The sequence below is a fragment of the Malaclemys terrapin genome, chromosome 7 (genome assembly GCF_027887155.1).
Source record: "Malaclemys terrapin pileata isolate rMalTer1 chromosome 7, rMalTer1.hap1, whole genome shotgun sequence".
Taxonomy (NCBI): Eukaryota; Metazoa; Chordata; order Testudines; family Emydidae; genus Malaclemys; species Malaclemys terrapin.
Genome location: NC_071511.1, coordinates 64330514 through 64353400, shown reverse-complemented (window position 1 = coordinate 64353400; position 22887 = coordinate 64330514). Strand labels below are relative to the sequence as shown.

At 40.6% G+C, this 22887-nt stretch overlaps 1 protein-coding gene across 6 annotated transcripts in view; it reads right to left on the bottom strand.

Annotated features, from left to right (window-relative positions):
• Positions 1 to 8862: 8862 nt before the first annotated feature.
• Positions 8863 to 22887, bottom strand: part of SAMD8 (sterile alpha motif domain containing 8) — a 34931-nt gene continuing 20906 nt past the window's right edge. For all 6 annotated transcript variants that reach the window (XM_054035709.1, XM_054035710.1, XM_054035712.1 and 3 more), the window contains 4 exons: positions 19223 to 19318; positions 17577 to 17694; positions 16578 to 16728; positions 8863 to 15026 (listed from right to left, as the gene is read on the bottom strand). In XM_054035709.1, coding sequence (XP_053891684.1) covers positions 14722 to 15026; positions 16578 to 16728; positions 17577 to 17694; positions 19223 to 19318 — 670 coding nt within the window. In that variant the 3' untranslated portion in view covers positions 8863 to 14721. The remainder of the gene's footprint in view (positions 15027 to 16577; positions 16729 to 17576; positions 17695 to 19222; positions 19319 to 22887) is intronic.

Below are 22887 nucleotides of genomic sequence, written 5' to 3'. Positions count from 1 at the left end.
AAACCGTCCACTGAATATCCCAGAGGAGTTGCTGTTTCCAATCCAGCCTTGGTAGTGACTAGAGGTATTTAGCTGTTGATAGTTATTTGGCAATAGATGTGGAATTGGTGGCTTCACCCCATTCATGGTGGCTTGGGGTCCACATTAACCCCCTCCCCTCCTCCCTCATAGCTTGCAGGCTCAATTTAAATGTCAAGAGAGAGAGAAATGGCAGAGATTTAACAATCTTGTCACCAAAAGCGATTATCCCTCCAGATCCTAGTTGAAGTTCATCTCAATGCGCAAGATGGTTACAATGTTCATGACTGCTGCGTTGAGCTGAGCGGGCTCCATGTTTGCTGTGGTATAGCATCTGTACAGGTAACCCAGGATAAAAGGCGCGAAACGGTTATCTGCCGTTGCTTTCCCGGCTGGAGGGGGAGGATGTACCCAGAACCACCCGCGACAACATTTTTGGCCCCATCAGGCATTGGGCTCTCAACCCAGAATTCCAATGGGCGGAGGCGACTGCGGGAACTATGGGATAGCTACCCACAGTGCAACGCTCTGGAAGTCGACACTAGCCTCAGTACATGGACGCACACTGCCGATGTGCTTAATGTGCTTAGTGTGGCCACATGCACTCAACTTTACACAATCAGTTGCCAAAAATCGAATTCTGTAAATTCGGAGTAATCCCGTAGTGTAGACATACCTTAAGTCAATGTAACACTTGCTTACTAATGTGTAACACATTTACACTGCTAGTTACCTCTGAATTTTGCCCAGTGATCCAAATTCGGTATAAATGGGAGTACCTCCATAGAGTTCCTTTGCTTTCACCAGCAGGAGTTTAGCTCACTGATTAAAGAGATCTTGCAAGCTGTACCAATTATGACAGAAGTGTTTCCACATTAGATGGGTAGTGATACGAGTCACAGTGACCAGAACTGCAGGAAGTATTCAAAGTGTGGGCATACCATGATTTTATAAAGTGGCATTATAATATTTTCTGTCTTATCTCTTTCCTAATGGTTCCTAACATTCTGTTACCTGTTTTGACTCCTGCAGATGTTTTCAGAGAACTATCTGTGATGACTTCAAGATCTCTTTCTTGAGCGGTAACCATTAATTTAGACCCCATCATTTTGTATATATTGTTGGGATTATGTTTCCCAATGTGCATTACTTTGCATTTCTCAACATTGAATTTCATCTGCCATTTTGTTGCCCAGTCATCCAGTTTTGTGAGATCCCTTTGGAACTCTTCACGGTCTGCTTTGGATTTAGCTGTCTTGAGTAATTTTGTATCATCTGCAGATTTTGCCACCTCACTCTTCACCCCCTTTTCCAGGCCATTTATTAATATGTTGAATAGTACAGATCCTTCCAGGACTGTGACAGAATGTACCTGTGTCCATACCCCAGACACAATTTTAATAATCTTTGTACGAAGTATGTTGTGTGTGGTATCATTTGAAAATTCATAATTTGTTAGTCATTATTGTCCTGATAAAATGTGTGTGGCAACGTTGTGTATGAAGTTAAAAGATTCCACTGTATGATGTTAACACATGTTCCAAACTGAGGTTCGCAAACAGGTCTGTCTCAAACAAAGGAATGGGTGCTCTGCTTAAGTGCATTTAAGCTGTAAACAGTCATCAAACAGGAGGGGAAAAAAGGACATGCAAACAGGTGAGGAACAAGCAGCAGGGAACATCCTTCCATGTAGATTCTTTGTTTCCTGAATCTCAGAGGGACTGACACAATACAAAGGAGGAACAAACACCCCAAGGCACACTCCCGCCCCCCCCCTTTGCCCACAGCATTCATGGCACCAGAAGCAACAAAGGAACCATTTGTTGACTCTGGGAGAAGCGGGCTTGACATAAGGGTTTGGTCATAAGACTGCTGAAAGCCTATGGTAAGAAACTTTGCTTGAATCTGATGTAGTTTAAGTTAGGCACCAGTAGCACTGTAATTTCATTTTCTTGTAACCATTTCTGACTTCTATGCCTCATTACTTGTACTCATTTAAAATCTCTCTTTATAGTTAATCAACTTGTTTCATTGTTTTATCTAATCCAGTGTATTTAAATTGAAGCGTTTGGGAAACTCCATTTGGGGTGGCAAGTTGTGTGCATATTATTTCTGTTAAAGAAATAACAGGCTTTAAATAAGCTTGTATTGTCCAGGAGAGGGCTGGGCAGTGCAGGACATACATTTCTGGGGGAAATCTAAGGCTGGGAGTGTGTTGTGGTCACCCTGCACTATAACTGAGGCTGGTAAGAGCCAAAAGTATGGCTGCCTGGCTGCAGCACACACACAGACATAGCTGGAAGTGGTGGAGGCTATTTGTGAGCAGTCCAGGCTGAAGCTACAGCAGCAAAGCAGGTTACAGGGCAGGGGTGACACAGCGGATATGTCTACCCTACGGGATTAATCCAATTTTATATAATTCGAATTTTGGAAACAGATTGTATAAAGTCGAATGTATGCGGCCACACTAAGCACATTAATTTGGCGGTGTGCATCCTTGTACCAGGGCTAGCGTCGATTTCTGGAGCGTTGCACTGTGGGTAGCTATCCCATAGTTCCCACAGTCTCCTCCGCCCATTGGAATTCTGGGTTGAGATCCCAATGCCTGATGGGGCCAAAAACATTGTCGCGGGTGGTTCTGGGTATATCCTCCCCCCTCTCCAGGGAAGCAACGGCAGACAATCGTTTTGCGCCTTTTTCCTGGGTGAACAGTGCAGACGCCATACCACGGCAAGCATGGAGCCTGCTCAGCTCAAGATAGCAGTCATGAACATTGTAAACACCTCGCGCGTTATCGTGCAGTTTATGCTGAACCAGAACCTGCAAAACCGGGCGGCGAGGAGTAAGCTACGGCAGCGCGGTGGCGAGAGTGATGAGGACATGGACATGAAATTCTATCAAATTCTGTCCAAGCCCCGGTGCTTTGGAGATCATGCTGTTAATGGGGCAGGTTGTAGCCATGGAATGCCGATTCTGGGCCTGGGAAACAAGCACAGACTGGTGGGACCGCATCGTGTTGCAGGTGTGGGATGATTCCCAGTGGCTGCGAAACTTTCGCATGCGTAAGGGCACTTTCATGGAACTTGCTTTCCCCTGCCCTGAAGCACCAGAATACCAAGATGAGAGCAGCCCTCACAGTTGAGAAGCGGGTGGTGATAGCCCTATGGAAGCTTGCAATGCCAGACAGCTACCGGTCAGTCGGGAATCAATTTGGAGTGAGCAAATCTACTGTGGGGGCTGCTGTGATGCAAGTAGCCAAAGCAATCACTGAGCTGCTGCTACGAAAGGTAGTGACTCTGAGAAATGTGCAGGTCATAGTGGATGGCTTTGCTGCGATGGGATTCCCTAACTGTGACGGGCGATAGATGGAACCCATATCCCTATCTTGGCACCAGAGCACCGGTGAGAAGTAACTTTCTCAGGCTGAGAAAAAGATGCTGGCTGTTGGGGAGAATGGAGTGCTGTGTGCTCTCCACAAGCTCGTCCTCCTCCTCCTTCTCATCTTCCCCGTCCGCAGAATCCTCAGGCATGGCTGAGATTACCCCCTCCTCAGAATCCACGGTCAGAGGTGGGGTAGTGGTGGCAGCCCCCCGCTAGAATTGCATGCAGCTCAGCGTAGAAGCGGCATGTCTGCGGCTCTGATCCTCAGCAAACAAGGACTTTCCTTTTGCTTCTTTGGTTTTCTGGTAGGCTTGTCTGAGCTCCTTAACTTTCACATGGAACTGTAGTGAGTCCCTATTGTGGCCTCTCTCCATCATGCCCTTGGAGATTTTTTTCAAAGGTTTTGGCATTTCATCTTTTGGAACGTAGTTCTGCTAGCACGGAATCCTCTCCCCATATAGCGATCAGATCCAGTACCTCCCGTACAGTCCATGCTGGTGCTCTTTTTCGATTCTCGGACTGCATGGTTACCTGTGATGATGAGCTCTGCGTGGTTACCTGTGCTCTCCACGCTGGGCAAACAGGAAATGAAAGTTTGTGGGACTTTTCCTGTCTACCTGCCCAGTGCATCAGAGTTCAGATTGATGTCCAGAGCGGTCACAATGGTGCACTGTGGGATTGCTCCCAGAGGCCAATACCGTCGAATTGCGGCCACACTAACCCTAATTCGAAATGGCAATGTCGATCTCGGCACTACTCCCCTCATCGGGGAGGAGTACAGAAATCTATTTTAAGAGCCCTTTATGTCGAAGTAAATGGCTTCATTGTGTGGACGGGTGCAGGGTTAGTTCAATTTAACGCTGCTAAATTCGAACTAAACTCGTAGTGTAGACCAGGCCTTACACCGCAAGGGGGACAAAAAGGAAGGTGAAGCAGGAAACCCCCGACGTAGTTGCTACTGTGTGTTTGAAAGGAGTTTAGGGAATAGCTACAGTGAGGGACGGAATAAATAATCTTATAGGTTCTACCCAGTAAGAAAACATCTGAGAAATCCCCTTCTTTGCTAAATAAAAACTATGGTTATTTCTACATCACTTTCAGGTTATGGAAATGCACAGGTCAAGCACTAGCAAAAATAATTTTAGGAGGATGTATTGAGTCTGAACATCATCTGTGAGCAGCATAAGGGACAAGAGGAAGAAGGCTGTCTACAGTAACTGCTTTTAGCTCAAAAATGTTTTTAGTAGACAAGGTCCCGGGATCTTTGAAGTTCAGAGATAAATTCAGTCCTTTATAGTGGTAGGAATCAGCTTTGAAGTTTGGATTCAGAGCTGAATTTAAGTTCAGAGGTGTTTGGATCAGAGGTTTTGTTTCATATGCATGTGTAATTTTTAGGTTCACGTTTTCAGAAATAGCCTGTGCATTTGTATCCCCAGTTGGCACACAATTTTAGTCTACACAAACCATCAGATTTGCACCTCCAATTACCTGATTTCCATGCACTAGTGCCATTGCTATTCATAAACACATGTATATACCCACACAAAAATATTGATCAAGCAAAGCTGCAGGCATGGACCTGGAGGCTTAAATCTAATTAGGGGGATTGGATTTCACTGCCTGTAAACTAATATTGTAGTTAGGTTTGGACAGGATAATCTCACCAGGTTTTTTTTTTTTTTTTACATTTATAGCCAATTGAGTTTAAATAATCCATAAACGCAACAGCTAAGTGATCTGAGAGCCCAGACAAGTCAAATATATTGCTGATATTAAGCAATTTAAAAAGTGGAAATTAAATTAAATTTGATGCACAATCGATACACACTATTCAAAGTGATAGCCACAAGCAGATTTAAAACCATATATACACATAGTATTTCAAATAAGTGGATAGGTTTTCTCCAGATGGATTATTGTAACAGTCCATACACAGAACTAACCCAAAACTTGCCTGGTTTGGCACTGAATAGTGAGGAAATGACATTAAAGCTGCATGTGAAACCTTAAGTTCACGTATTTTTTCCTGGCACCAGGCCTTTTCCTGGGTCACGTGGAAAACTTTAGCACTGAGTTTATAAAAGGAAGAGCCATAGCAACCAGTATAGGTACGGGGGCATAAGCATTTCCAGTCTAAGATCAAATTTTTCAGTTGCTCATAACTTCCTGTATTTTTCGCATCTGATCTGAAATTTTCCAGACTTGATCTCTGCCCAAAGGTGATTTTCTTTTCATAAGACCTGAGCCAAAATGGTTCAGCTATTTGTTATAAGGAGAAAGGGAGTGGGGGAAGAGAACTTTCCCTCACCATTATTAAAAATCTCTACCAGTCTTTTTTGAACAGCTCTGTAGCTGAAACAGGTAGGGTTTGCAAGCAGGATCCTGCCATGGAAATACCCCTCACCCAGAGAAAAGGCCTTTGAATGCCGTGGTGAGATCTGGACTTGTTTTGATCCTGGGAAAATTGAATCACAATAAATTTCTTTTGATAAGCTCATAAAGTGCACCAATAAAGAAGGCACGTTATTCACGTGCTTAGCTGATTTAGCTGCATGGTGAAACGTCTAGTCAAGCATATCATTGCTCCTGCACACCATTTAGAGACAAGGGATGGTTCTCTAGACTGGAACTAGTTTGGGTTCAATTCCTAGATCTGCCATAGTCTTCATGTGTGACGTAAGGCTAGTTGTTTCATTCCTTCTTTGCACCCCATCGGTAAAATGGGAACGCTACTACATCCTTTCTCCCATGCTTAATCTATTAAGATTGGAAGTACTTTGGGGCAGGAACTCTCTCTTACCATGTGCCTGTGCAGAGTCTAGTACAAGGAGTCCTTGATCATGGTTGGGGCTTCTCAATGCTTCTGGAACCTAAATAATAATTTCTGTGCCTTTGCTAAGGTCTCTAGGAAGGAACACATACTGTTTCTTTAACTCTATAGAAGGAAGCCAGGCAGAAAGGAACTGGGGAAAGTTCTAGGCAGATTTCCACTGTGAAGAGGAGAGATGGAGAGGAGCTGTGGGGATACCACCATTTTCTTATTATAAGCTTCCTTGTTCAGTGTAAAGGGAAAGTGACTCTCTCCCATGACAAAGTCTGGAGTAGGGGTTTTATATTTATCTCCCTGCAACAGATTGCTTAACCAGCCTTCTTTAGTTTTCTCTTCTCAGTTTCCTACCCCCATAGTGAATAAAGCCATTCACAGAGAACTGCCCACCCCCAGCGTTTTAACTGTCCACATGTCCGGTCTGTTGGCTCCTGTAATTGCAAGCAGTCTCATTAGCTTGAGTGGGCTACTCTGGCTGTATTGGTGCTCTTCCTCAGGGGGGTACAAAAGCTCACACTCAGGATGGGGGGGTGCTGTTCTCACAGCTGGAGGCACTGAGCCATTCTTTCAGCCAGTCTCTCACTCACTCTGCTGGAGTATCTCTTCCACATTCTAGTAGCAGTACTGGCACCCCCACCAGCACACACACAAAAATAAACAAATCACAAGTCAGACCCCAACAAATCATGTTTTTTTTTTTAAATGTGTGTTTTAAGTTTTCATTTTTTAAAAACTCTCTGCCCCTCTATCCCCCCTCCCCAACATGTGCATGTGACAATGAGTACTGGCAATTTATAGTGAGAAATACTGACTTTGGCCACCAGAGAAATTCAATTGGGGCCTCAACCCAGACACTGACTTTGCACCAGGTGCCCCAAACACGATTAATGGTGAGCTCCCCCCCGCCACATCTGCTTTTTGCCCACCGTTCCCATAACAATCTCCCTCCCCCTCCCCCCCCCCCCCCCCCCCCACACACCTGACCCTTGCTGCCCAGCTTATCTCCGCTCCTTCTGTAGCAGGTCTTCATCCCCTCCCAGGTTTGGGGAGAGAAAGCCAGCTTCAGCAGATCATTGCTGTCTGCTCCCGGGGTGGTGGTGTAGGGACAAAGGGGAGAAGCAGAAAGCAGACCAGCCCATTATTCATAAAGCAGGGAGAGGGGAGCAGAGCCACCCCGAGCTCTCTTTCTGCTCCCTCTTCTCTTTTGGCTCTTCCCTCCCCCACCGCTGTTTCCTACAGCAGTTCTGATTGGCTTCTCTTCCCCAGGAGGCAGGGAAGCAGGACAGGCAGAGGGGAAGTCTGGAAACCCAGAGCCTTTCAGCAGTGGCCAAAATCCACCTTACTTGCGGTAATTTCATGAGAGTGGGCAGCACTGGAGCAGATGTGTTCCCCTGCTAAGGGCCTGATGAGTGCTGCGTTTTAGTCACGGGTATGTTTAGTAAAAGTCACGGGCAGTAAACAAAAATTCATGGCCAGTGACCTGTCCATGACTTACTAAAAAAAAAAAAAAAAAAAGCAGTGAATAAAAACCAGGGGCCCCGCAGGTGCTGGGGGAGGGCAGCCCAGTTGCTTGGGAGCAGTGCATGGCCCAGGACCCCCGCTTGTGCATGTGTGTGTGGGAGGGGATGGGGGGCAGGGAGGGGTCCCGCCCCCCTCACCCACAGCAGCAGAGTTTGGGTGTGGGAGGGGGCAAGGGGTTGGGGCACAGGACAGGGCAAGGCGAGCTCTCAGCAGCGCTCACCTGGGGGGCTCCCCAAAAGCAGCGACACCCCCCTCGCTGCTAGGTGGAGGCATGGCCAGTCAGCTCTGCAGCTGACTTGCTGGATCAAGCAGTACCTGCTCACTCTTGTTTTTGACCAAACCTTATGCAGTGTGCTACACATGGAGCCAAGTTACAGGAGGGAGCTAAGAGCAACCATCTCATTGAGAAGCTCTAGTGCAATGCTACCATGCTTTGGCACATGGGCCTTTTTCCTGACCCTGTGAAAATTCACCCAAATTTGACAAATCATAACTCTGTAAAATCTGAGTCTGCTCATGCTCAGTAGAAACTTGTGCAGGTAAATTCTCCAAAGATGCTGTCTGCACCAAGCATGGTCCATCCTAGGACTTCAGGAACCGACCAGGAATTACCTGGCAATTGCTCCTCCCTGCTACTGGGTGGGGGGCTCTGTGGCAGCAGGCACAGGAAGTGAGGGCAGAGAGACTGTCTCATGTGCTCTCAGTGTCCACCCATCCCCACTTGTATCCAGGCAGCAAGTATTAGGTGGATGCAGCTACACTGGAATGCAAAGGAGTTAGAAATTGGGGATGGGGATGGGGGAAAGAGGAAGAGGAGGTTGCAGGAGCCAGAGATGGGAGTAAGCAGAGGAGGATGGGTTAGGTGCTAGTAAACGGGTGTTGGGAACAAAGTGTGTGTGTGTGGGGGGGGGGGGGGCGAGGAGTTGTTATGAGTAAGTAGACAGAGGGGTCAAGTGACTCACCAAAGGTCATAAAGGAAGTCTGACCGTAGTGAGGCTAGGTGTTGAGTCCTGACACCCAGGCCCCCTGTTCTAGCCACTATTTTCCATGTTTACAAATGTAAAATAGATATTTGACCAGTCACTTAAATTTAAAATAAAAAAGCAGTCTTCAGCCATCTTCCAAAGATTTTATTTTTAATGCTTTTAAATATTTGTTTTAATACAAGATAAAAATAATATATTAATTAAATCTGGGTTTAATTTTAGAGTCAAAACAATATTTACTTATTTACATTACTGTGCTTCAAACTTCACTGCCACAGGAACTTTCAAACCTTCAAGTAACGTGTGTGTGTGTGTGTGTGTGTGTGTGTGTGTGTGTGTGTGTGTGTGAATACTTAACTAAAAGATCTGTGTTTAGTGCAAAGAAACATTTTCCCCAAAAACGTTTAAGTACTAGTTTTTATATACCTTGTTATGTGAAGCACTATACATTAGTGTAGTTTGTAATTCCTCTGTATAATAAGTCACTTACAGTTGAAAGAGGACATTACATTAAGTTTAAAGTAAAGTCACTACTTAAATCATGGGGTTAATACACGAATTCAATATGCTCCATTTTTTAAAAGTTATTTTAAATTCTTATACAACTACCACAACTCTGTTCTGAAAACGTATTTCACATAGAACTATGTACATTCCATTCATTGTAGCACACTTGTGGCTCAAGCTATGAACATTACCAGAAACTACAAAATGGATAACTGAAAACAGATGTAATATAGTACTGTGCCTTTTAGTGTTCAGAAAGACATTTACAATGAAGGAGAACTATTTTGTAGGTTAATTCCATGTCAACTTTGCCCACAACAAAACACTGTTTCAGTCAAATCATAAAAATCAGACAATCTTTCAAAATCTCTCCATGTCTCAAAGGAACACCAGAAAAATACATGTATATGAATTATTAGTGGTCTACCAATTAATCCTTGACACAAAAAGGCCTTTAGGCAGGCGAGGTAATTCACAGTTCACGTTAGATCATTGCTGGGGTATCTACTAATTACAAACTGCCAACCCTACAAAGCCATGTTGGCTTTATAATTACCATGGGTGAACTTTAAAAAAAAAAAAAAAAAAAGAATCCTAAATTGCTTTGAATAAGCAACATAAATTATGGCAAAATCCTTCTTGACAAAAATATCTTAATCTTCTCAAATAGAAAAAAATACAAGAAGGAAAGGACTAATAATTCATTATTTTTACTATGTGGTACTTGAAGTCTACAAAAGAACTTCCATTAAACTCAGACAATTCCAAGTAACTTGATTTTGTTGTACTAATAAGAAATTGTGTAACTAGTAATGAAACAGTATAGCACTGTAGTGTGTAAGTAGTTATACCGCTGTGCTAATAAAGTTATGCAAACTTTAGGAATGCTGTTTTAAATATTGATTTTTGTTCACAACCACAGTAAATTCCACTAATACCATTCCCCCAAGTGTTATTCTTTTTTGCACCATATGAAAAAAATACAGTTAGCCATATGGGAAAACAGATCAAGAATTGCTACACTGAACAATCTACACATTTATAAATTAGCCAAGTTTTGGGGCTTGGGGGGTTAGAAACTTGTGAAAAGGTTTTATTACCATATTAGCACTGGCAGTTGGGATTTCCAGCTCATTTTCACTGAGCTCTGCTTCTTATAACATCAAACCACTAATACCAACGGTCCTAGATTTGATGTCATCTCTACAGAAGTGACTTTACTTCGAACATTTGTTTATCTTAGATATTCTATTGGAACATGTTTTCCATATGGTGCATGGAGATTTAATGTGACCTAAAATAGAAAACAAAATCATTTGCCCACTTATTTATAATACAAGGGCTCGGTTCTACATGGTGCTGAGCACATTGGCCCAGATCCAGGGAAGCACTTAAAGCACGAGTAATCTCACTGAAGCTAATGGGTCTACTCATGTGCTTAAAGTTAAGCGTATGCTTCACACCTTGCAAGATCTGGCTCTAAGTCAGTCTGAAAGTCTGAGGACTTGGGGGCCTATTGAAATGTTTCTGCTTATTTGATTTTCTTAGAACTATCAGAACTATCGAGTTGTCCTGTTTTTGCTGGAGGACTCCATAAAAGGAATAGAGGAGTGGAGTGGAAGCTGAGTCCTCAGTTGAAAAGCAGAGGTGTTGAATCTTTGATAAAAAGATTCTCTCCCAAGTCTTTGTCAGGAGTTTGCGTTAAACGGTTTTAAAAAGTACTTGTTTTTTTATTCAGGTTCATTCTCTGGTAGTGTCACAATCCCACTAATTTTCCAGTCCTCAGAGGAATCCTCCAGCAAAAAGAATCAAGACCTGATACTTTGAACACAAACAGTTTGCATGTAGCTTTCAGCCTTCTTATGTCACGAGACCGAGAAAGGGCACTTTCCCCTTTGCGTTTCACCTTCACTATATACGCCAAAAATCTAAGCCTGAATTTACACTTTTGCCTCAAGTATTAAGCCAGAGTCCCTCAAGACCTCAACTATTTCAGCCAAGTTAAAAGGGACAATCAGTTTGGGGTTTTTTGTTTTTGGAGGGCTGGGGGGGGGGGGGGGGGGGGGGGGAAATCTGACCCTACTGTTCCAATAATCTCAGGTATTCCTTGTAACTGAAAAATTTAGAGAAATGCTTCTCTATTTGATTCAGTTTATTTACTTTGTGTGTTTGAAAGTCCATTTCTCATCATTTGCACTTCCTGTATAAAGCATTAACCTGATGACCTCACACATGTCCTGTTTTGAGGGGGAACTCACGTATGGTTTTACCCCAGGCTCTGCAACAGGGCATCTGCCAGAAAGAGCTGCAGGTAAGATGAACTAGAAGAGGCAGCATGCAGGTGTGTAAGGTCATAAAAGGGGAGGCACAGCAAGCTTGAGCATGTCTAGCATTATTCAGGCCCACCCCTTCTGCTGCAAAAACAAATACCAAGACTTGTTAACAGCAGGGGCAAAAAAACCTGTATAAAAACCATTTTAAAAATTCTGTACCTCACTTGACTTTGAAACGAATTGGGGGGGGAAGTCTAATCAAGTTGCCAGTATTGCTTTAAGGGCCAACCCTTGTTGTAAAACTCTAAATAAAAGCACCTGAAATATTTTGTTTTCTCTTTATAGTCAGAAAATCGTTATGAACTACTGCATTTGTATCTATTGGCAGAGATGCCCAACCTCCAAGAAACAGAAGGATTGACAGTCTTAACACCCTGCCCAGTTCCCAGGAAAATCAATCCTGCATGTTACAAATATCTGAAACAGATTCTTAGCAGCCAGAGGATCAGTGTGTGAATACATAAAGCAATGGTGTAGAGAGCAAATATCCTATTTTCATAAAAAATTTTCAAAACACAAACAGCAATACTGACTTGACAATACTTTAGATGTAAACAGCACTTGAGAAATAAATAAAGCTGGAGGCAAAATAAAAACCCAAGAATGTTTATGCTTCAAAAACAAAGATTTGAACTTTAAGTATTACACATAAAAATCTTGAGATGTCATTTTAGTTTATGTAAACACTTTTGTGATAAGTTATAGAACTTTTTGCTTTACTAGACATGAGTAAATAAAAGACTGAACAAGAATTCTACAATTCAGACACAGCAAAGCTGATCAGCAGTCTGGAGTTACTGTCAGAGTCAACAGCTTTGCAAATTTAGTTGCATTTTTTATTCCTGTTTTCCCTAAAGTATCAAAAACCTCAAAGAATATAAATCTTTACACATTTTGGACACACATTAAAGTGTTAAAGAAATAACACTGTTAAACAATGGCCCAATGAATTACTGGGCACTACAGAAGCAAGTGTGTCCCCATAGCTGGGGATGTTTTATTCCAGAGTACCAGAGAGGAATATTCAGACTGCCTCTTCCTAGCGGGAAGACAAGGGCAGCAAACAAACATTGTTTATCATGAAAACATAAGTCCTTGGAGATTAAAGAGTCTGTTTTGCAAAGTGTCAGTGCATTTCCCTAGTTTAGGTGCTGGGAGCACTCAGCAGGTTTGGATGCTTTACCATTAGCAGCAGGTTTGTTAAAGAACAGGAATGTTACAGAAATCAAAGTCTGCAGAGCAATGTAACTTACACTAGGTGTGCACCTGCATTTGGTACAGATACTCTGGGATATGGAATTCATCCCAGGAACAGGAACTAAATAAACTTGCAAACTTTTAAAATAAACATTATGAAGAGCCGGTAATATATTCTCTCCTGAATGACTGTTTCTAATTCCAAGTTTAAAGTATCTTTGTTAAGGCCCATAAATGTAGAGATGGGAGACCATACTAGATTGTTGAGCTTCAAATACCTAACTAAGTCTTGCAAAATTCTACTTGACTGGGTAAATTTGTTGTTGTTGACAGGCAAGTACTGTATGTATTTCAGTTTTCCTACACTCACTGTAAAGTGGGAGTGAACAGTTTGTATCGGGATGGCAAACTGTCATGGAAATTTTTTGAGGCTGACATTTTACTACCTCTTCTCACACATTAGCTATTCTGAAATTATGGGATAGTGAATTAACGTGATGATCACCAACATTTATATATTTGTTGCAATTTGCAACTCTCAAATTACACTACTATTCCCCATTAAATCTGAGTAACTACAGTTAAAGCTACCTTCTTGCACACAAAAATATATGGATAACGGTTTGTAAGATCACTAACAAGTACGGGCCTTGCTTGCACACACTATTTCAGGCTCCAGTTCTAATCACTAGTCTTTCACAAGCAAAATCAGGATCTCTCAAAAAAGTGATAGAAGTTAAACCACTTAAGATACTGTAACTCCTAGTGTTATAAACAAGCAGCTTATTTCTAACCACTAGTCTATTTTCATAATTTCTAAGACTAAGTATAAAGCATTTTACTGTCTATACAATTCATCAAAAAACCCTTAGGCATTCAAATATGTTCAACATTTGCTGATACCAGATGGATTGGGACAAAAAAATTAATAAAAGAGATCAACATTAGCTCTATTTTTGAAACTTGCTTTTAAACTTTTCCTGAAGGAAAAAAAAAAAAATCACTACATGCATTTCCCCATCTATTTACGAGGCACTACGTTACTTCAAGGTAAATTTAACTGTTCTATTCTTCTAGTGGTTAAAGAGTTGCTCATAAAAAGCATGCATAGGTTTAGGTGAAGTATTTGATAAACCATACAGAAGAGAGAGTAACTATGTGACTCTAAAGCACTAAAGCTACCTCAACTTCATTTTCAAGAGATGTAGCTTTCATTTCTAACCCAACAAGGAACTATCTAAGCGGTAGGACAATGGCATAAACCGTTTACTCTGACCAAATAAGCCCTGTTCAAACATGATCTTAATAACTGACAACCCCCAAATCAAAAAAAGCAGGCGGTTTCATTTTTGGCATTCTGTATATACACACACAACACATATTGTCCATAATACCTTTTTCAGAATTCTTATTTAAGATTTCTGGGAAACCATTTAGTAAAGAGCTATACTACCTTCCTTATTCTGACAAGCCACTCTTCAGAATCTCATTTTGTAAGTGTACACGCCTCAACGGAAAAAGTTATATTTAATATTATTTTTAAAAGAAAGTCAGTGGCTAACAAATTAGTACTTAGTATTATTTGTACAGGCAAACATTCAAGGTACCAGAGATCATCTGGACCTCAAAACAGCAAGTCTGGTAAAGCATACATTAAAAGTGTAAGTTATTCTCTACCCTAAAGCATTTTTCTAGAATCATGCCAATGGTAATGACGACTTCTCTATTTCAGATTCATAATGATCTATGGGGCAGCCTCTACTTATCCTCCTAGCGTTAGCTTCTACTATTACCTTGTGAAGTATGGAAATCCCAACTTTGTGACTGAGAATCTAAGAAGCAGGGCATGAGACCACAGGGATGGAAACAGTTATTTTCTTATTTTTTCAGCTAGTTCTGTAGAGATTTGTTACGAATACTTCATACTAACTTAGATTAAACTAGGTACTCTTCATCCAATTAACCTTCTCATTATTGTAGGTTTTGAAAAGGGCCAGCAATACTCATTAGGAACTGTACCATTAACATTGCATTCAAAAAAAGAAAACATTGGAAACCAGATTCTCGCTCTCCTACTCTGCTGATATGCTCTGGTATTAGCCAATGTGTGGTAGTACAAAAAGAGTCTTGTGGTGATATAGAAGGCAATGAAGACATCTATAGAATAATGTTCATGTGCAGCCAAAATGAAGAAGATTCCAAAGAGATTCAGGACCCAGGATAAAGTATGCAAGAAGTTCCAGCTTCTTGGTGTATCTAGCAAAGGACAAAAGTATCAAGTTAAAAGATTCACCTAGAATGTTTCACAAACCAAGGTTCTTAGCAAGTTTACTACACCCACTCCCATCAGACACCTGACATGATCTTACATTTACACAGTAATCCGAAGGACTGAACAAAATAGGGGCCTGATCTGGTACTCATATGCACAGCCCAATTAATTTACTTCAGCATACTTTATTAAGAATTATGACTATGAATCACTTCACCCATCATTGAAGTGCAACAAGCACAGGGGTGAAAGGGAGCACCTGTTTAACAGTACATAGAAATATTGCACAGTAGAGCCCTGTGCAGGACTATTCTTTACTCCCGCTCCTGTCATTATGGCAGCGGATCCTGCAGGATCCCAGTCCCGCTGCAGGGCTCCATTACACAGTAACATATGGCATGACTACAAGCAGAATACCTTCTCCAGTGGCAGCTATACAGATATAGGTAGGTCTGGCATACTTTTCTTTAAGAGAAAGAAGTTTCCAGGTGCGCATGTATAACTGATTTTGAAGTAATTCAACTACAATTCCTAGTCAAGCTAGCTCTCTTAATTTGCTGTTAAATGCATTAAAAAAAAAGTCACATTTTGAATTACTAACAATACCTTATAGAGTGACGGATAATTAATATCAGCATCAAGTACTGTGTGAAGACCAGTCAAAAAGCTCGTATTTTTGTAAAGTTTTATTTTCTAAGTACTAGACTCATGTTAACACTATAAGAAGCTAATTGTATGCAGGAAAGAGGGATGAAACACAAAAAGAGTGAGGATCAGATAAGGATAACCTGATGTGAAGGCAACTTCTAAAATAAAATTGAAAACTGAGAAAAGTAATAGAGAAAGGGAAAATATGAGCACGGGTACGGACAGTTGAAGAATGGAAGACCGCTGCTGTACAAGAAAGCAACTTGAACAGCAAGATCACATCTCTATTTAGTTCATTTAAGAGTCTTAAATTAAGAAGATTTTAAAACATGGCAGTGACACAGTAGTTGAAACTGATATGGCACTTCCATTTTCCACCCCCAATCTTCACTTGTTAAAATCTTTTTAGAAAGTTGCCTTTGGGGCTGGGGTTACCAAAACCCCACCCAAATGCTTCTGAGCCTGAAGGTGCTATGGAAATCCATTTCATAAGCTCCCATATGGAATGTATGTCCTAGAACTGCTCAGGCTCCCCCAGTTAGCACTTTTACAAGGAGGGCAGGAAGCCTGGTAAGAAGTTTGTTTGGGGGCTTGAAAAGTAGCTAGGTGCATTCTGAAAACCACGTACCCTTCACTTTCCAGTTATAGTCTAAGCAAATCTTATCAAGCACATTCCATGCTAATCTTTTAGGACACCTAGATTCTACAGTGATTGGCACATTAGAAATAGTTAAGATTGGTCAAAATACTCAAGGACTTAGTTCTTTTTAAGTAACTTCCATCTCCAGCTCAACACTAATCATGAAAGCTTTCAGTCATAAAAGGACAGTCACTGTCATGTCTCCATAATACTCGTACGTGTTTGGACATTGGCATTGTGTACTTACATTCAGTGACAAAGAAGTTCAGCATAGTCAGGACAACAGTATGGCCACTGAACATGTAGTCTCCACATGTATGTACTCCAGTGAGTGTCATTCCAAAGCCACTCCATATTGCAAATGCTCGCTGAAGTTTTGCCCACACGTTGCCATACAACTAAAATTAAAACAGCAACATTAATATTTAAAAGCCATTGCTAAGAATACTTTTTACTATAGTCCAAACATGTCTAATAGAAATTCAGTTGCTGCCTAGCACTATGTATATTTAATTCACATTCCCCGTTTCCATTTTTAACTTTTTACTGCAAATACAGATTATCAGAACAGCCCATGGATTCTATTTTGGCATAACTAGGATCTATAACTATAATTATAGAGGTACACAAAGTACCTCTGATAAGTACTTTCTCTAAATTCTGTGGTTTATTTAATTCATAGCTATAAATGATTCACATAATGGAGCTTCCACACATTCTCTTGAGGATTTATTCCACAGCCTAGTGAGTCAGTCAAAAAGATTTTCCTGCTATTCAGCCTAAATGTTTTTCATAATTTCATCCCTTTAGTTTTAGTTATAGTCTTACGCCCTACACAAGCCTTCTCTCTCCTTAGTGTTTCCATCCTTCAAATACTTGGCAGCCGTGTGTCATTTTAGCAGGCTAGATGAGGTATAAATATTTAATTTTCAGTCATTCCTCATAAATCATCCCCTTCAGTCACTCAAATGTGTTCCTCTGATGAATCCTCTCATTTGCATAGAGTACTACCCTGAAAGCCGCAAAATGAATGCAATATTTTAAGTGCTTTCTATCAAAAACCCTATAGAAGTGACTACCAAATTAATGATCCTTGATTTGCACATGAGGGTCAGTATTTAACAAGCAGAAGTTTGCAGCTAACTACATATATGCTTACAATATGACTATCCTTATCACAATAATTTTCATCTGAGAAGGTTAAACCAAAATCAGAAAAAACAAACATTTAAGAATATTCCTTTACCTTTCCGGAACACTGCAGATGCTGGCCTGGCACAGAGAGTGAGGTAACAAACATTGTAAAGCAACGCAACAAGAACACTGTCCCCATTAAGCTACACAATCTGCGTAAGAGTATAGACCTGGGGAAATAAAAAGGGAAGCAAGAGTCGTACAAGAATTCAAATACTTTTTCACATTTGGTTATGAAAATTAAAAGAATTATGAGAGATTTACAGCATTCTTCTCTAACTTATCCCCATGACACGATTTTTAATGGGACAGGGATTTCTTGAACTACAACAATTTAGCCTAACATGGTATTTAGTTTTATTTCTATTTTTATCTTTCTTTCAAATAGTAATGCTGTTTTATGTACTGGCATCTTACTGAAATAGACATTTTTGAATGAAATTGTGTGTCATGGTGAAAGTGACTGACAAAGATATTCAGATCAGTGCATACAAGGGTTCAGAAGTCAACACGTCTCTGAATATAGTATTTACACCCAAAATTTGTCCATAATAAAGTGACAAAAGCCAAGTCTCAGGAATGCCAGCCCTCATTTCACAAGCATATAAAAAAAAAAAAAAGTGATTCTTCATCCATGTCTGCTATGCTCTTGGGGTTTTCTCCTCAGACTGAGGTGACATACTCTATCTCCTATTCAGCAAAGGGACAATATGGATACTGTATACAAGAGCGCTTAGAACAACAAATTCTTCTCCTTTGGAACTACAATCTTAAATGAGGTCCTACACACAAGCTGTCCAGTGAACTCTTTAGTGTTGAGATGAAATGTTTCAAAGCACTAACACAAAATGCAGCAATAGTAAAATTAATTAGACCCTCCCAAATTTACGATCATTTAATATTGATCTTAAGACAGGCAAGTCAATGATTCCTTTGTCCTGCTCATGATACAAAAAGGAGCAAAGGTGTTTTTTGTCTGTCTTGTCTCTTGGGCACTAGTTAATGTTATGCTTCTCTAGAAGAGAAAAAAAAAGTCAACTCAAATTGTCAATTCTGACCCAACTACAAAGATATTGTTTATTCTAAGTGTAAGGTATGTAAAACTATTTTTCTTAGTTCTCTCATTAGAACTAAGTTGCTATTAGCTAGTCATTCAGAGAAGTTTACAAGCTTCTGGAGAAAGCCCTGCAAGAGGACACACTGGAATCCCTGGACTAAAGAGAACAGAACAGTTGGAAGAAATGTTGTGGAGCTAGTCATGTCTGACACATGTCACTCATCTCCCAGTCTGGGGACATATACACCCAGTTCCTATAAACAGGCTGGTTATTTAGAAATGGTAGACATTCAGACAGTGGGGCAGAGAGATATACAAGATTGGTTTTCATGGGTTCCCAATTCAACCAACATTGCAAAACAAAGTGGCAACAACCACCCCAATGGAAGTAAAGTAGCACAGAATAGTGGTATCCTCCAGGCACAAATAAAGGAAACAAAGGAATTCCTTCCTTTATGGGAAGTGGAAGGAAGAATTGTACCATGGCCTCATCGTGCCATCTTAATGATGTAAATAACAATTGTGTTTAAAGGCAAGTCTTGGCTATAGTTATTATGATGGATTTCAGTCACATTCAATCTTTATTAGGTTGCCAACAGATGTTTCTGAATTAAGAGTTCTTTTAATTGAAAGTACTATACCTGTGTCTGTGAAGGAGGAGAACCAGGAGCCAAATGTAGCAGAGAATCACACCACACACTTCAGTCATGGCAAAGGCCCAAGGTATCCTAGGAACACTAAAGCAGAAGGAAAAAGTTAACCTACATAATAGAGCTAACTTTTATGAATATGCGTGTTTTAAATTAGGCACCTGAATTAATGGCCTAATTTTCAAAAGGTGTTGAGCACCTGCAGCTCCCACTGAGGTATACGGAAGCTGCAGGTGCTCCGCACTTTTTGAAAATGAAGCCATGTATTTAGGTGACAAAATAAAGATTTAGATGCCTACCAGTGTACAAGTACCTTCACAGGGAGAAAATACCAGGTACTAAAGAGCTCTTTAATCTAGCAGAGAAAGGCGTAACAAGAACTGATCACCAGAAATTAAAGGCAGAAATTCAAATTAGAAATTCAGCCCAAATGTATAATAGTGAGTGAGGGTGACTAACCACTGAAAGAAAATACCAATGCAAGTGATAAATTCTCCATTTTTTTAAATCTTCAAATCAAGATTGGATACCTTTCTGGAAGATATGCTTTAGTCAAACAAGTTATTGGGCTCAATGCAGGCATAATTGGGTAAAGTTCTATAGCATATCGGAGGTCTGCTTAGATAATTTAATGGTTCCTTCTGATCTTAAATATATGAATCTACAGGCACCCAAGTTTGAAAGTTTTGGCCACAGTTTCTTTGGTACTACTATCTTGTATTGCATTCCTCTGAAACTGATAAAAACTAACACTGAAGATTTCCACAGCACAAAGAACTTTATTTTGTAATGCCTTAAGCTCTAGTTCATTTATTTACTCCCCTCACAACCCATTTTAAAAATGTTTTAGAGGACATTTAAAATGAAACTGATCAAAGGCCAAAACCTATTGTAAAACTCAATGTTTTACATGGATTTCCTACCAGAATTTCTTTACTGATCTTAAGGTGTTAGTAGTTTCTTTATAATGAATTTCCAAAACAATAAAACTCATCTTGACACATTAACTTACATCATGTATCACATATATTGTAACTGCAATAAAAAACTTGTCAGCACAAAGTTCTTAAAACACTTCCATTTCAATTTAGCGTTTAAAGCATAATAAATCTCTTCAATGCAGGAGGACAGGACCATGAAACTCATTCTGTGATAAAGGCTAAATTAAATTTGTAATTAGGGTTCATATACCAGAACTGTAAGATTAGGTCTTAATACACTAACCAAGAGGAAAAATACCCATGCTACCTTTCTCGCAAAACAATGTCCTCTGTAATTTATAAAACAGGACCTTGTACTGCTTATTGTGCACTCTACTATATTTAAGCACACTGTCAGCTTTTTATTTAATACATGCTACAAGGTCTCCACAGCTTTCTTTACAACTCCTTTTCCTTCCTCACTTTATGCCACTCATTTTCTTTTTTTTAAAAAGTGCATTTTTATCTGCAGTATCATCAGTGTATTCCTGCTTTCGCCCTGACAGACTTTTTGGTATTTCCCCACACTGTTTTCTGCCTCATCCTCCTCTTCCCCATAATATCCACCCAATCTCCTATTTCTCCTGTTATATCTGCTTGATCTCTCCTCCAACCCCCATATACTCAATCCATCAGCACCATTTGTGTTCCTCACTCCTTGCAACCCCATTCTTTTTTAAAGAGCGGATCAAGAGCGCCTGGGGCAATAATTCCCCAGCTTCCTCCTCTCCCAAGAAAGGATGCAGCAGCTTCACAGAGAGGATCATTCACTTGGACCGCAAATATAAATACACCCTGGTTGACTAGGTTTTCAAGCCCTGACTTGAGTAACAAAAGATCTTCATTGATGGTAATGGGAGTTTTGCTCAAAGATAGTAGGTTAAATATAGCTCTGATTATTAAGGGGAAGCATGGTGTGTGGCGCATAGTTAGAACAACTGCTCTTTCTGCTCTTCAATTTACCTCTTCCTAGTGTTAGGAAGTTCGCATTTATAGCTCTAATAGAATATATTTAGTATAGTTTTCTGAGACTTAAAATTTAGATATATACTAGGATTTTCAGAGAAGCTTAAGTGAGTTAGGTGTCCAATTCCCACTGAATTTCAATAGGAATTAGGCAGCTAAATCCTTAAACTCCTTTGAAAATCCCAGTCAAGATGTATGCAGCGGGAGAGAAGTACTAGGAAAAAAGTTCATTTCTGTCTTCATGCATTCTTACACAAGTCCTCACTCAGATTGCACAGTCTTGAGTACGATGTTTATATAGACCTAGAGGAGATAGGAGGGACACACCTATTACATGCAAAAACTTAATCCCTTGGAAAGGGTAGAGAAGCCTAAAATGCCTAGAAATCTCAAAGCTATTCCAGAGTCCTTTCATGATCAAACTTTTTGGTATAAGTTTTAATTTAACATTTACTAAATCATTACTTTGCCCTTATAATACATTGCATATTTACATTAATGAAACATCACCCTTCCGCTCCCCTCCCCCCCCCCCCCCAAACAAGGTAGGTAAACTGAAGCTTAGAAGTTAAGCAGCTTTTCCAAAGTCACAATCAGTGAGCAGAGCATGAAATAAAACTAAAGAATACTACCAGTCCCCTGCTTCAGTAGAAAATGTGCTTTAGTTAGCTTTTAAAATGTGATATTTTCTTGTTATTATTTTACAAGCACTTAAAATGTACTTAATGCTATATAATATACAAGGATCACAGTCCTGTGCTGTAATATTGTGCTGGAAAATGGGGAGGGTAGAACAGTTTGCATAGTTGGTAAACACCTATCACAATCCCATTTATGTCTCCACAGTAAAATACCCCAGGGCGCTAAAAAGAGCCATGTAGATGTTCAGGCTCAGGCTCTGAAGGGCAGGGAAAGGGGTGGGTTTCAAAGACCGAGCCCAAACATCTACACAGCTATTCTTAGTACCGTAATGCAAGCCCACATCTGCAGACCCAGATTCTAAGATGCACTGCCACATTGTTAGAGGTTTGTTTGGGGGTATTTTGGGGGGGTGAGGGAGGGAGAGGAGGCAGCGGGTCATGTAGACATTCTCCAATCAGTACTCTTGGGGTATCAGAAAGAAAAAAAAAAAAGAAGAAAAAGAAAAAAAAAAATGTAGAAAGCTAACAATAAGCTATTGCTAGCTGCTGAGTAAAACCTCTCCAAGAGAGGCCACTCAAACTTACTCAGTTTCTGTCCTCTTAGTGCCTCATCTGTTGTATATATATATCAATGAATGTTGAGAAGCTACAAAGCATTTTTTTAAAATTAGATTTCAACTACAGAATGATTGTGTATTAATCTCTTTAGCCTTGTTTGTCGAAGTTCCTTTCCCAGGAAGCTGGTACTGCCAGTAATTTGCACTTTGCAATATCATCAGAACAGAAATTGCTACAGATTTCAGCTGAAGCTGTTTCTCTGTCACATGTCCCCTTTGCTACACAAAAGGTAAAAAAGTAATTACTCAGACACTGGCTCTGTTGTAATCCTATGACAATGTTTTGGTTGTTTCTGCTAACATTCTCCACAGTAGTGCCCCTCTCTCCCCCCCTCCCCCCGGCCCCAACACTGTGATTACAGTGCTTCTGTCCTAGGAGCAGACTCTAGTATCCAGTCTTGTCATGACTGGCATTCTCCCTTCTTCCATCACTCCTTTGGTCATCACTTGCT